Source organism: Strongylocentrotus purpuratus, unplaced genomic scaffold (assembly GCF_000002235.5).
Source record: "Strongylocentrotus purpuratus isolate Spur 01 unplaced genomic scaffold, Spur_5.0 spur5_scaffold_6, whole genome shotgun sequence".
In the NCBI taxonomy this organism is placed as follows: domain Eukaryota; kingdom Metazoa; phylum Echinodermata; class Echinoidea; order Camarodonta; family Strongylocentrotidae; genus Strongylocentrotus; species Strongylocentrotus purpuratus.
Window position 1 is genome coordinate 27344352 of NW_022145612.1, and position 15210 is coordinate 27359561.

General features: G+C 40.4%; 1 protein-coding gene across 1 annotated transcript in view; it reads left to right on the forward strand.

Annotated features, from left to right (window-relative positions):
* The window catches only part of LOC575027 (fibrillin-1), a 28698-nt gene extending 14146 nt beyond the window's left edge, over nucleotides 1-14552 (forward strand). The window contains exons 7-12 of the mRNA XM_030972406.1: nucleotides 114-9204; nucleotides 9506-9678; nucleotides 10109-10289; nucleotides 10752-10950; nucleotides 12672-12760; nucleotides 13194-14552. Coding sequence (XP_030828266.1) covers nucleotides 114-9204; nucleotides 9506-9678; nucleotides 10109-10289; nucleotides 10752-10950; nucleotides 12672-12760; nucleotides 13194-13224 — 9764 coding nt within the window. The 3' untranslated portion in view covers nucleotides 13225-14552. The remainder of the gene's footprint in view (nucleotides 1-113; nucleotides 9205-9505; nucleotides 9679-10108; nucleotides 10290-10751; nucleotides 10951-12671; nucleotides 12761-13193) is intronic.
* Nucleotides 14553-15210: the final 658 nt, after the last annotated feature.

Consider the following 15210-nt stretch of genomic DNA (forward strand, 5'->3'; position numbering starts at 1 on the left):
AATGAAATAGCAAAAACCTCCTATATAAACTTCCTATATAATGGCTACGTCAAATATACTCCAGACTTTCTAATGATTTAAACACAATACTGTTTCCGATTTTGTATTTTCAGGCAATGTGTGTCAAACGAATCCCGACGACTGTCAACTGAACGAGTGTACAAACGGAGCGTCATGTGTCGATGGATATGCCGCTTATACCTGCATCTGTCCCCCAGGGTTCACTGGGACATACTGCGAGTTCAATATCAACGAATGTGCCAGTTATCCTTGTCACAACAATGCTATCTGCTCCGACGGTATTGATGGATATATCTGTCTCTGTGTTCCTGGGTTTACCGGTACTCATTGTGAGACTGACATCGATGAATGTGCAAGTGATCCCTGTTACAACGATGCCACTTGTATAGACAGAATTAACAAGTATAAATGTAGATGTGTCAAAGGCTATGAAGGAGAACATTGCGAGGTTAATATCAACGAATGTGCCAGTGATCCTTGTCAAAATGGAGCGACCTGTGTTGATGAAGTCAATGGCTTTGAATGTACTTGTAACCAAGGATATCAAGGAAAAGTCTGCCATATTAACACGGACGAATGTAAAAGTAATCCATGTTTTAACGGAGGGGAATGCCTAGATGGGGTTAACGGCTACAATTGTAGTTGTGCTCCTGGGTACAATGGAGTACACTGCGAGTTAAACATTGACGAATGTGCAAGTAATCCTTGCATTCATGACAGCACCTGCAATGATCTTGTCAATGGATATCGGTGTGATTGTCTACCGGGGTACGAAGGTGCAGAATGTCAGATTGAAATAGATGAATGCAACAGTGATCCTTGCCAAAATGAAGCACCGTGTGTCGATGTTGTTAATGGATACATATGTGTGTGCCTTCCCGGATACGAAGGACCCGAATGTGAGACGGATACCGACGAATGTTACAGCGATCCTTGTCAAAATGATGGCAGATGTCTCGATAGAGTCGATGGATACGTATGCGAATGTGAAGAAGGTTTCGAAGGAATTCACTGCGAAATTAACATCGATGAATGTGAAAGTGCACCTTGTATGAACCAAGGAACATGTGAAGATGGAATAAATGGATACACCTGCATTTGCAAGCCAGGATTTACAGGATTGGAATGTGAAATTAACATCGACGAATGTGCGAGTGGTCCATGTCAAAATGATGCCTCTTGTGTTGACGGAGTGAATGGTTACATCTGTGAGTGTACACCAGGATATAACGGTATCTTCTGTGAAATCAACATAGATGAGTGTGCATCTTTGCCTTGCGTGAATGGTGCGACATGCACGGATGAAGTTAACGGGTATACATGTAGTTGTAGTCCAGGATACAGCAATGTCCATTGTGATGTAGAAATAAACGAGTGCGCAAGTGTTGTTTGCCAACATGGCGGAACATGTATTGATCATATCAATCGGTATGAATGTGTATGTTCACCTGGATACACTGGCTTACAATGCGAGATTGATATAAATGAATGCGAGAGTGACCCATGTCAAAATGGCGCAACTTGCAAAGACCGCGTTAATGGATACCAGTGTAAATGCTCACCAGGTTACGAAGGACCGAACTGTGAAATTAATATTGACGAGTGTTCCAGCTCACCATGTGAGAATGGTGCTTCTTGCGTTGATGAAACGAATGAGTATACGTGCACGTGTCACCCTGGATATGAAGGAGTACATTGTCAAACGGACATTGCTGAGTGTTCCAGCGACCCCTGTCAAAACGGTGCACTCTGCGTTGACAAAGTCAATCAATATCGATGCAAATGCAAGGCAGGATACACAGGAACAAACTGTGAGATTGAAATAGACGAGTGTTCAAGCGACCCTTGTGACAACGGTGCTCTGTGCGTTGATGAGGTAGACGGATATAAATGTGAATGTGTCCCGGGTTACACAGGGACACACTGTGAAACCAACATTGATGAGTGTGAAAGCTCCCCTTGTGAGAATGGAGGATCTTGTAATGATGATATCAATCGGTTTAGCTGCAGTTGTTTACCTGGGTACAACGGACGAGTATGTCAAAAGAATATTGATGAATGCGCAAGTAATCCATGCTTCAACAATGCCATATGTGCAGATTCGGTAAATGGATACTACTGCATGTGTGTTCCCGGCTTTGAGGGAATACACTGTGAAACAAACGTTAACGAATGCCAGTCTGACCCCTGTTCCAATGGGGCCTTGTGTATGGATGGTATCAATGGTTACAGATGTAAATGTGCTCCTGGTTTTGATGGGGTACACTGTGAAAATGACATTGATGAATGTGGAAGCTCTCCTTGTTTCCATGGTGCCGAATGTATTGACCGTGTCAATAAATACAAGTGTAGATGTCTCCTCGGATATGCAGGTACACATTGTTTAGTGGATATCGATGAATGTGCTAGCGGTCCTTGTTTGAATGGGGCCTCGTGTCTAGATCAAATCAATCAGTTTGAATGTGTTTGTGTCCCTGGATTTGAGGGAGTCACGTGCGAAACTGACATAGATGAATGCTCTAGCTCTCCATGCCAGAATAACGCTACATGTGTGGACCACATCAACCACTACACCTGTAACTGTTTGCCAGGGTTCGAAAGCACACATTGCCATGTAGACATTGATGAATGTTCAAGTAATCCATGTGAACATGGATCCTCTTGTGAGGACCTGATCAATGGTTATCAATGCCACTGCCGTCCCGGATATGAAGGAGTTCATTGCGAAATTGAAATAGACGAGTGCCATAGTGATCCCTGTTTGAACGGTGCAACCTGCATAGACCGAATCAACAAGTATAGGTGCAATTGCTTACCTGGCTACTCAGGTGTTTATTGTGAAGTAAACGTGGAAGAATGTGAAAGCGACCCTTGCGAAAATGGAGGATTTTGTGAAGACCACGTCAACCATTTCGTTTGCCAGTGCCAACCAGGATTCAACGGGATGGTTTGTGAGATGAATATTCAAGAGTGTGAAAGCAATCCATGTTTGAATAATGCCACGTGTGTTGACGGTATCGATGGATATCAATGCGACTGCAAACCCGGCTTTGAAGGAACACACTGTGATGTAGACATTGACGAGTGCGGATCTGATCCTTGTCTAAATGGAGCCACTTGTTCTGACAAGATAAACCACTATATCTGTAACTGTGATCCAGGATACGTTGGTACTCACTGCGAACATGAAGTTGATGAATGCGAAAGCTCACCTTGTCAAAATGGTGCTAGCTGCATTGATCGTGTGAACAAATACAAGTGTAAATGCTTACCAGGATATACTGGTACCCACTGCGAAATTGATATCAATGAATGCGATTCAGACCCATGCCAGAATGATGCCACCTGTCTGGATAGGATCGATGAGTACGTTTGTGAATGCACTCCGGGATATGAAGGAACACACTGTGAGGTTGACATTGATGAATGCGCAAGCTCACCTTGCATGAACGACGCATCATGTGAAGACAAAGTGAATGGATACACGTGCCATTGCTTAGCAGGATATGAAGGAATACATTGTGAATCAGAAATCAACGAATGCTCTAGCAATCCGTGTCAGAACGACGCTGTCTGTTCCAACCTCGTTAACGAATATGAATGCATTTGCAACCCTGGCTTTACAGGTGTACATTGCGAGGTGGATATTGATGAATGCATGAGCGGCCCTTGCATGAACAACGCAACTTGCATAGACCGTGTGGATAGGTACAAATGCAAATGTGTCCCAGGATTTGAAGGAATCCACTGTGAAACTAACATTAATGAATGTGAAAGCTCACCATGTCGAAACAACGGCGTCTGTGTTGATGAAATAAATCAATTTACATGCCAGTGCCTTGCTGGCTTTCAAGGTATCCTTTGTGAAGTAAATATAGATGAATGCAGTAGCATGCCTTGCCAGAATAATGCCACATGTCTCGATGAAATTAATAGATATTCCTGTGAGTGTCTTCCAGGCTTTAAAGGGATTCACTGTGAAACGGATATTGATGAATGTGCGTCATCACCATGTGAGAATGGAGCAACATGTATAGACAACATCAATGGATTTTACTGCAACTGCGTTCCAGGATACATAGGAACATTCTGTGAAACAGACGTTGATGAGTGCGAAAGTGACCCATGCCAGAATGGGGCACTTTGTGTTGATCGAGTGAACAGATACAAATGTCGGTGTTTGGACGGTTTTGAGGGTACTCACTGCGAGGTTAACATAGATGAATGTGGCAGCAACCCGTGTTTTAATGGTGCCCCGTGTATCGACATGATAGATGCATTCGAGTGTACTTGTGTTCCAGGATTTGCAGGAGTGACTTGTGAAACAAATATTAACGAATGCACAAGCGAGCCATGTTTTAATGATGGAAGATGTGTAGACTTGGTTGCCGGATACATATGCGAATGCCTTGAGGGATTCAATGGACGTCACTGCAATAATGACATAGACGAATGTGATAGTAGTCCGTGTTTGAACAATGCAACTTGCATCGACCAAGTGGACGAATATGTGTGCCGATGTTGGCCAGGTTATGAAGGTATTCACTGCGGAATTGACATCGATGAATGTACCTCATCACCATGCGAACATGGAGCTACTTGTGTAGATATGATAAATGGCTACGAATGTGAATGCCTACCTGGATATGAAGGAATCCTTTGTGGGATAGATACAGATGAATGCGATAGTGATCCCTGTCAAAACGCGGGAACTTGTATCGACCGAGTGAACAAATATAAGTGCAAATGCCGACCTGGCTTTGAAGGAAACGAATGTGAAGTTGATATCAATGAATGCAGCAGTGATCCTTGTAGTAATGGAGCAACTTGCCGGGACGAAATCAATGGATTCGTTTGTGAGTGTACTGCTGGATTTGAAGGAATTCATTGTGAGGTGGACATCGACGAATGTGAAAGCGGACCTTGTGAAAATGGTGCTACATGTGTGGATCAAGTGAATGGATATTCTTGTAGTTGTGACCTTGGATACGATGGCATTCTCTGTGAAATTAACATCGACGAGTGTGGAAGTAACCCATGCTTGAATGGTGCGAGTTGTCTCGATAAGATCAATGGATACATGTGCCAATGTGCAGATGGGTATGATGGCATCCTCTGTGAGAACAACATAGATGAGTGTGCTAGTGCACCTTGTTACAACGATGGCAAATGTAAAGACAAGGTAAACGGTTACATGTGTAAATGCCAAGAAGGATTTGAAGGAGTGCACTGTGAAAATGACATTGACGAGTGCTTCAGTTCTCCATGTATGAATTCAGCAAATTGTGTAGATTCTGTTGCTGGATACCAGTGTGAATGCAGTCCTGGTTATACGGGTATCCATTGTGAAACAGACATTGATGAGTGTGCCAGTTCTCCTTGTGAAAATGGAGCTACCTGCATGGATGAGGTTAATGGATACACCTGTTCATGTGTTCCAGGTTACCGAGGTGTCCTTTGTGAAGTCGATATAAACGAATGTGCCAGTGATCCATGCCACAACAATGCTACATGCGTGGATAAAGTCGACAGATATAAATGCATTTGTGTTGCTGGTTTTCGTGGTAAGGAATGCCAATCCAACTTTGATGAATGCACTAGCAATCCGTGTTTGAACGACGGGCAATGCGAGGATGGCGTAAATGATTATGTATGCCATTGTCAACCAGGCTATACCGGTGATTTGTGTGAAATTGACATTGATGAATGCCAATCATCGCCTTGTCAAAATGACGCTCTCTGTATTGACCAAATCAACGGGTTTACTTGTGACTGCGAGGATGGTTATGATGGAACCTTGTGCTCAACTGATATCAATGAATGTTCCAGTCAACCTTGTTTGAATAACGGAAGTTGCACTGACTTTGTAAATCGATTTGAATGCAGTTGCGTACCAGGGTTCGAAGGGACACTATGTGGAGAAAACATAAATGAATGCAGAAGCAACCCATGTTTGAATAATGGTGAGTGTATTGACGACATCAATATGTATTTCTGCAGATGCGCTGCTGGATTTGAAGGTGTACAATGCGAAATTGAAATTGATGAATGTTCTAGCAATCCTTGCCAAAATGATGCCCGCTGCCTTGATCATGTGAACGGCTACAACTGTGAATGCGTACCAGGTTATGAAAGCACCTATTGTGAGATTAATACTGACGAATGTTTGAGTGACCCATGCTTACATGGAGCGACTTGCCATGACATGATTAACGAATACCAGTGTTTGTGCCGAGCAGGATACAATGGTGCGAATTGTGAGAATAATATTAACGAATGTATCAGCGAGCCATGTTTTAATGATGGCATCTGCATGGACAAAGTCAACCGATACAAATGCTTGTGTCAAGATGGATTTGAAGGAGTCCATTGTGAAGTTAATATCGATGAGTGCGCAAGTGATCCCTGCATGAATGCTGGTGTGTGTTTTGACCAGGTTAATAGCTATCAGTGTCTTTGCCAACCGGGATTCACGGGCGTTCATTGCGAGATAGATATCGACGAATGTAGTAGCGAACCATGCCAAAACAAAGCAGACTGTCTTGATTTCATATCCAGATATGAGTGTCAATGTAAACCTGGATATGAAGGTATTCACTGCGAAACGGACGTCAACGAATGTGAGAGCAATCCTTGTTTTAATGGTGCTACATGCACAGATAAAGTGAATCGGTTTAGGTGTTCCTGTCTTCCTGGATATGCAGGAGAGTTGTGTGAAATAGATATAAATGAATGCCAGAGCTCACCTTGCCAAAACGGAGCCAGATGTCAGGACCAGATCAATGGATATGTATGTCTTTGCCCTTTTGGATTCGATGGAGCGCAATGCGAAGTTGATATTGACGAATGTGCTAGTTCTCCTTGTTACAATGGGGGACTTTGCCTGGACAGAGTCAATGGATATGAGTGCCAGTGCATTGCCGGTTTTACCGGTGTAGGGTGTGAAACAAATATCAATGAATGTTTAAGTAACCCATGCCAATATGACTCTGAATGCGTAGATCATGTCAATGGATATAGTTGCATATGCAATCCCGGAACTGAAGGTACTCATTGCGAGATTGATATCGATGAATGCTCAAGTCAGCCATGCCAAAATGGGGCACGATGCAAAGATGGTATGAATGGATATAGATGTCGATGTGCTGTCGGGTACGACGGGATGCATTGCGAGGTCGACATAGACGAGTGTGCGAGCTCTCCTTGTCAAAACATGGCACCGTGTATAGATTTAGTGGATGGATACTCTTGTGATTGTAGACCAGGATTTTCAGGTACACATTGTGAAATAAATATCAACGAATGTGTAAGTGAGCCTTGTGCTAATGGAGGGACCTGTAGAGATCAGATTAATGGATACATATGTGGCTGTCTTTTAGGATATGATGGTATTCATTGTGAAAATGATATAGATGAATGTGAAAGCTCACCTTGTCAGAATGGAGCCAACTGTTTGGATAACATCGACCAATACATATGCGAGTGTTTGGACGGATTCATGGGAACCAATTGCCAAGTAGATATCAACGAATGTGCTAGCTATCCTTGTAGGAACGGCGGAACATGCTTTGATAAAGTAAATGGATACAATTGTTTTTGTGATTCAGGGTTTGAGGGATCTAAGTGTCAAGTGAATATCGATGAATGCGAAAGTTCTCCTTGTCTCAATGGAGGGTACTGCATAGATCAGATCAATTCATTCATGTGCCGGTGTGATGCAGGATTTGAAGGAACCTTCTGCGAGATCAATATCGACGAGTGCGCAAGTGACCCATGTAAGTTTGCATCTACCTGCTATGACAAAATTGACGGGTATGGATGTGAATGTCTCCCAGGCTATTATGGTGTACATTGCCAGTTTGAGCTAGACGAATGTGTGAGCGCACCATGCGGTCATGGTGGACAGTGCATCAACGAAGTAAATGGATTCACCTGTGACTGTGCTGCGGGATATGAAGGTGTCACTTGTGAAGTTGACATAGATGAATGCAACAGCCAACCCTGTCAGAACGGTGGAACATGCTTTGATGGAATCAATGGATACGACTGCGAATGTGTCGAGGGTTTTGGTGGTAACGACTGTCAAATAGATATCGATGAATGTGCGAGCATTCCATGCCAGCATGGTGGTACCTGTCAGGACCTTATAAATGGATATAGCTGTACCTGCATAGTGGGTTTTGAAGGTGCCCATTGCGAAACGAATATCAACGAATGTGAAAGCAATCCTTGTTCAAGCTATGGAAGATGCATAGATGGGGTGAATAGGTATCGATGCAGATGTCGTCCAGGGTTCATGGGTGCTCATTGTGAGATTGATATTGATGAGTGCCAGAGTGATCCATGTTACCACGGCAGCAGGTGTGTTGATGGCCTGAACGGATACACGTGCCAATGCAGATCTGGTTACCAGGGGTCGCGCTGTCGAGATGAGGTCGATGAATGTATCAGTAGCCCGTGCATAAATGGCCTTTGCCTTGATAGATTAAATGGATACCGCTGTCATTGCATTAAGGGATTTTATGGAAGAAATTGTGAAGTAAATCGCGACGAATGCATCAGTGATCCCTGTCTTAATGGTGCTACTTGCCAGGATGCAATCAATGGCTATAACTGCCAATGTCCCATAGGATATGAAGGAGACCACTGTGAAATCATAACCGATGAATGTCAGAGTGATCCTTGTCAAAATAATGCAACCTGTGTGGATGGATTTAAAGAATATACATGTGAATGCGTTCTTGGCTTCGAAGGAATCAATTGTGAAATAAACATTAACGACTGTGCTAGTGACCCTTGTCAATATAGATCAACTTGCCTCGACGGAATCGACAGTTACGAATGCCAATGTGTTCTTGGTTATAAAGGTGAGCACTGTGAATTTGAAATCAACGAATGTGACAGCCAACCATGCAAAAATGATGGAACCTGCCTAAATGGTGTGAACAGTTTCTATTGCTATTGCCCACCGGGCTTTGAAGGTTGGTTATGTGAGATACAAATAGACGAATGCGAAAGTGATCCTTGTCTTCATGGTGGGAGTTGTATTGATCTAACTGCGGGATTCATCTGTCAATGTGAAGAAGGATTCTCGGGTATCCGATGCGAGGCTGTTCTTGATCAATGCAAGCTCAATCCTTGCTATGGAAATGCTACATGCGTCACCAGAACTGACGATTTCAGGTAATCATAATCCTACTTAAATTATTTAAAGGCTATTAAATTTCAAACTGGATGATGAGGATTATGTTTCCCTGAAGAAAATGTCAATGGGATAGGGGGCGCTTTAAAAATCAAGCTTGCCTTGAAAAGTTATTATCATCAGGTAATCAAATCTAACATCCATATCTATTTAGGGTAATGTATTAAAGACACTTAAAGGTTGTTTTATTTCAGATTGGTTCTTACGATGTTTGAGCGAGAAAAAACAAAAATAGTCTGCATGGTAATTAACATAGTTGCCTAATTTGTTTGACATTCCAAGGTGCCTCTGTCCTCCTGGATATTCGGGTCTGGGTTGTGAAGACTATGATGAGGACGGTTGTGGGTCGACCAAGTGCTTCGACGGTCAGTGTTTGATCGATAGAGTAACTGACGATGACGTCATATATAGCTGTAAATGCAACCGTGGATTTATTGGAACTGAATGCCAGACATGTAAGTAATACCAAGCGAAGTGATAAAATAAAACTCTATCCTGTCTATTCAAAAGTCTACATCAATAACCCACTTTTTTTAATTGCCAAATTTAAACTGATTGATTCTTTGCGCAGCAAAAAACTACAACCATTTAGTACAAGGGTCCGACTATTTAATTAAACGACCGCGATCGCTAAATTAGATTCGACAACTATTACGGTCGTTATTTTTCCACAAAAAAACATTTTCAAGCCTTTTTGTCTTGGGGGAGTTCTAAATTAGTATCATATTTCGAATGCCGTTGGAATTTAACCTTTTCATTTCGTTGGCCTGCAAATGGGAATATAGTACCTTTAAAAAACGGTATTGGAAGGAAGTTACCACAATGGGAACGATGGTGACGGAGGATACATATTAATTTGAACCATCTCTTCCTTGTTTGCTCTAGATTTACTGAACATCACAGCTAGCTTGCTGATTGAGGAAAAGCACTCACAACTGAGCGGCCTGGAGTACAAGATGAAGGAAGTACTAATGGAAGCCATGGGGAAGACTGAGGACATCCATAATTGTTCCAATGTGGACATCGCTATAATAGACACGACGACAGGCAACGGAGCCTTATCAGGGTAATCACGACTCAGTCATGTAGTGCTGCTGACTAGCTGATGCGCTGAAGATATCATTTGTATTAAGAGAAACATAAGAAACATAATATATCTATATAAAGTTTGAAACCTGTCTATCCATTAGATGAGTGAAAATGGATATCATCCTACTTCTACATTTTAATCTGTCGAATAAGATATAATAGCGCACTTTGAAATAAAAACCTTTGAACGACCCTGTTTACCATGTATACAATTTACTTATAAAAATAACTTTCAATCCTTCAATCTTCGGAAAACTACATATTTTTCTTTTGTATTGCTTGCTCTCCTAGACCACCTAGATTTAAATAATGGCGTAAATCGCTGCAATGGCTATGAAAGTTGCATCGTTTTAATCAGATGGCTATTCCTATGATCTAATTATTAGAGACTTTAGCTCATCGTTTTGATTTATGTCATTTTTTTCATTTTTTTTTACAGAATGGAATTTACGAACGTAACAATCTACGCCATGCTGGATGATAAGCCTGCCGATCGCGATTCTCTATCACTGATGCTGAGAGCTCTTCCTCAAGCCCATGTCAACAAACTCATCCATCCTTATCGCCTCTTTGTCGACAAGCAGATGCCACCTGATGTGAAGATAGAAATCAGTGTTAATAAAAATAATAAGAAGAAGGTATGAAACGAAGGTTAAATATATGCTTGTAAAATTTAATATTAATTTCATGAAATGAAAATCAGAAGAACGTCATGAATATGGAAATGTTTTACTATATGGTTTCCCGAAGGTAACCACTCATTCAAGCACTGAGCGTATACAACTATCCTTTGTTAATGTTATAAAATAAACCATTTCATTTGCCTGTAAGACGATCGATCAACCTTCGTTTTAAATGAAATGGCTGTATGTTGCTATTGCTGTTTTCAGTATTTACTCATAGAAACGGAGCGTAGATTTCGTAATTGTCCCGGAAATTTCAATGTTTGTTTGCTACCTGTGAATTGTTCTATTGGGAAATAGACGGAAAGACCTTTGACGTTAGGTTGATGATTCATCATGGTTGATGTTGCATGAGATTTCTGCTGTCATACTTATCCAAATACACCCACCCCAACGCAATACCTTTGCATGAATCTAACTGAGTAGAATTTACGGTATCAGGCAATGCAAGACACTTCTGAATTCAATGACTACTAACCACAAATTTTCCTGATACAATTTAAGAAAGTGTAAATTCATCAACTTTATGTTGCATAAAACGAAATTTCTTGTGTTTTCTTCGGTAAAAGCGTTCCCGAATGATTGAGGGGCATAAGGCACAATTTCACTTTTAGTAAGGAGTAGTACACCATTCATTACTATTCTTGTTATGAGAACTATGGCAACATTAGTGAACATATCGTAAAACTTAGTCCACACTTCATGTCGCAACCATGTTCCTGTTTCCTACAACTGTACCCGGTTTGATTCATTCGATACATTTTCTTCTGTGGAGTCAACAACCGCTTGCTTAATTTGCATCATATTCGTATGTATGTCGTCAGACAATTATAAATGGAGAAGGGGTGAAGAACTAAAGTTTCCGACAAGATGGCCGAAAATGTTCCCCTCAACTCTCTCTTTACTAAAGCCTCACCCCCTGCCTTCTTCACTGTTGATAGTTCTTGTCAAAGTTAAACCTAGCAGGATAACGTGGGAGGATAAGACATTACAGATCCGTAACATGAGATGATGAAGGGGATACAAATTAAAACCATTATGGACAAATTGACAACATGCGGATAGGAAATTGCCATAGAAACGGAAGACAAAACTTCCTTGTTTCTTGATCCCTAGCTCCCCAGAAAGAGCAAAATTTGACGGGACACCCTTATGCTCCCCTAATGAGAATTACCCCCTGCAATGCAAGTCATATAAAGATTAATACAGGGGTGGGATTAATTTACTGATGAGACACAGATAGTCACAGAAAATCCCTCGTCTCCCTCCCTCCCTCTCTCTCTCTCTCTCTCTTATTTTGTTTTTCTCAGAAGGTATTGACCTTTACCTCGCTCCTTTGCACGTTATAGTGATGAACCATGATGAGTATTAACATTGGGAATATTAATCGTCATAGCTACCTGCCCTGTCAATTAAAGACTTCCTATTACCAGAGCATACTATTTGAATTTGGGGAGGGGGGAGGGGAGAATCCGTCAATCATTTATCGACTAGAGTTAATCAATATACACAAATTTTGTCCTTGTGTTATTCACAATATATGCAGCGCAAATATCATTTATCTTTGAAAAGTCTCAATTTGCAATCAATGTATAATTTTCGACGGATTTATTGATTTATAAGATTTTTTTTCTTCAGTATACTGATATATCGATGCTGTTTTTCTATCTCAACAGTCATGGGGACAGCGGCATTGGTATGCTTTCTTCATTATCATCCTTATCCTCATCGGAGTCGTGTCCGCAGTGGTATACATCGTTAGGAGGTAACTTTATCTCTTCATTTAGTATTAACCATTTGTGTTCTCAATCTTTGGTATTATTATATCCGTTACAATCACGAACATTAATTAAAACTATCGAAAATTCTTTCGAAACATCAACCTTAGGCTCAAGTAGCCTTGTCCGACACCTATTGGAATGTGATGACGTTACAATGACTCTGAAGACATATTACGTAAACCGTACATGATTCCTATATGAATATAAAAATAGCTATGAAATTGCCATTTAGTTGATTTCTCCAAAGTCTACGGTCATGGTTTGATGAAGAACTAAATCTGCTTCTTTATCTTAAAGCAACGGATGCACATCCTAAGATATTTTCATCCTTGGCTCCTGTTTCTCTCATGAGTCTCTTTCAGGTCAAGTTTTACTCGCCTCACCGCCTTATTTTCCTGATTTCCTCCTTATATCCAGGCAGCGGAAAGCTGAAATTCCACCCGACTGAGGGTGATTCAACTTCCAGGAGAAGGAACAGAAGTCAGCCGAACTCACTCGTACTCTCTGAAAATAACATTTGATGAGACATTTATTGGTCGTGCTAAATATAAAAACAGGAGGGAAATGTAAATTAGTGTCACCGGACTTACCTTCATTTAAGGAGAATTTGACTAGGAATTTCATCCCTTTATGGCCCTATATCTACAATATCTACAAGTTAAATCAACAATGCCGGATCTGATAAGGATATTGAGAAGACTGAAAGAGGACTACTGTCACGGGACCATCTTCAACTATGTCAATTTTGATAGTAGAGTCGAGTCGTTATTCAACACAAAGTCGATTTCTAAATGTTTTGTATATTACTGGTTATCATATAATACAAGTTTATATTCGATTGCAAATAAACCTATCGCTATATGATTATACATGTGTGGTAATATGTTTGCATTTCACTTGTAATAGTTTCGATCTTGCATTTCTAAATAGAATATAAGTCATTTCAATGTTTCCGCATTTATTTTCATGGTGTAATCTATTTATCTCAGTGGATTAACTGACACGATGAAAACGGTAAAAAAATAAAAAATAAACTACCACAGTTGTCAAAGATAACAATTTGTTGATATATGAACATGTCACTGAGAGTAAAAACCGCGGGTGCAACCCCTGTTTTTAAAAGTTCCTCCCTCTTGGAAAGTATAACTTTACTTTACTTTATAATGATAATTCCATACTCGTCAATCTATACCTTTAAATATATTTATGTTATTTAGTATTTTTAGGCGGTATCAGATGAAATATAAAACATATCTCGTCTTTTTTTATCAAATGAAATGTATTATTTACTTCCAAATATTACATTCTTATGAACACAAAGAGTGACTACTCAATTAATTGATAATGCCAATAAGAATTCTCTTTCCACATTACCTTGTGAACAATTATTTATATTTCTTTATTTCAACGTGTCATCGTTGATAACATAAACATTGCATTATACATAGCCCGATAGATCGATATTTCATTGTTGCATAACCATGCCAAAATTATACTTGCATGTTACAGTTATTGTGAAATGTAGAATATGTTTCTATTTCGACCACAGCAATTTACTAGTCAAACCCAAAGCCAGCTACCTAAATTGTGTCTAGTTTACTCCTCCGAAGGCTCCGATGGTATAGTTTTCTGTAATAGAAAATGGGGGGGGGGGGGGACATGCGAGAGATCTGTTTTTTTCATTATCTTTATTACAATTTTACTAGTCTTTCATGAATGTATCATAATCAGGTATTACTTGTATTGAATAAAATGCTGTACATACTTTTCTACTTATGAAGTACATATGTTTTTGTTTCTTTTTTTTCTCTCCACAATTTAAGAAATCATGTGAGTTGAGGAAAAAATTGGTTCCTATGACTTTTATCTACAATGACAGCATTATATTTATTTAGGTGAGGGGGGGGGGGGGGTACGTGGATAAAGAAAATTGTTACACGATCACAAAGGCCATACAAAAAGCTGAGGAAATTCCACTAAGCTAATACTTGTGCATCAGCTGATTATGCGAACATTAAAGGCATCGTTTAACAATGTTAAATCTGAGATGCATGGCCCTACGTTTTATCAGTGTATGTGATATGGTGTAATATTGAAGCCCTAAACAAATTGCGCTTCAAAATGATCACAAAGTGCCTCGAAAAGTAAAAATCCTTGAGTGACCGGTCTTACCATAGTCATTTCCCCCAATAGACTGTAGTGTCAATCATAAATAGCTTGATAATCAGGCAGGTGATCGGCTTGTAAAAGTCATGGGATTCCTGACTGACCTAAAGGTTTATAATTATAATTGCAGCAAGAGCTAAATCCAGGATTTTAATTCAGAATCTGAGGCAATGTTACCGATTCCATGACATTTGCTCCGGCGACAATTGCTCCGCTGTAAATTTCATACACTAATCGAATGGCTAACTTCAACCCTGGATTCAACACT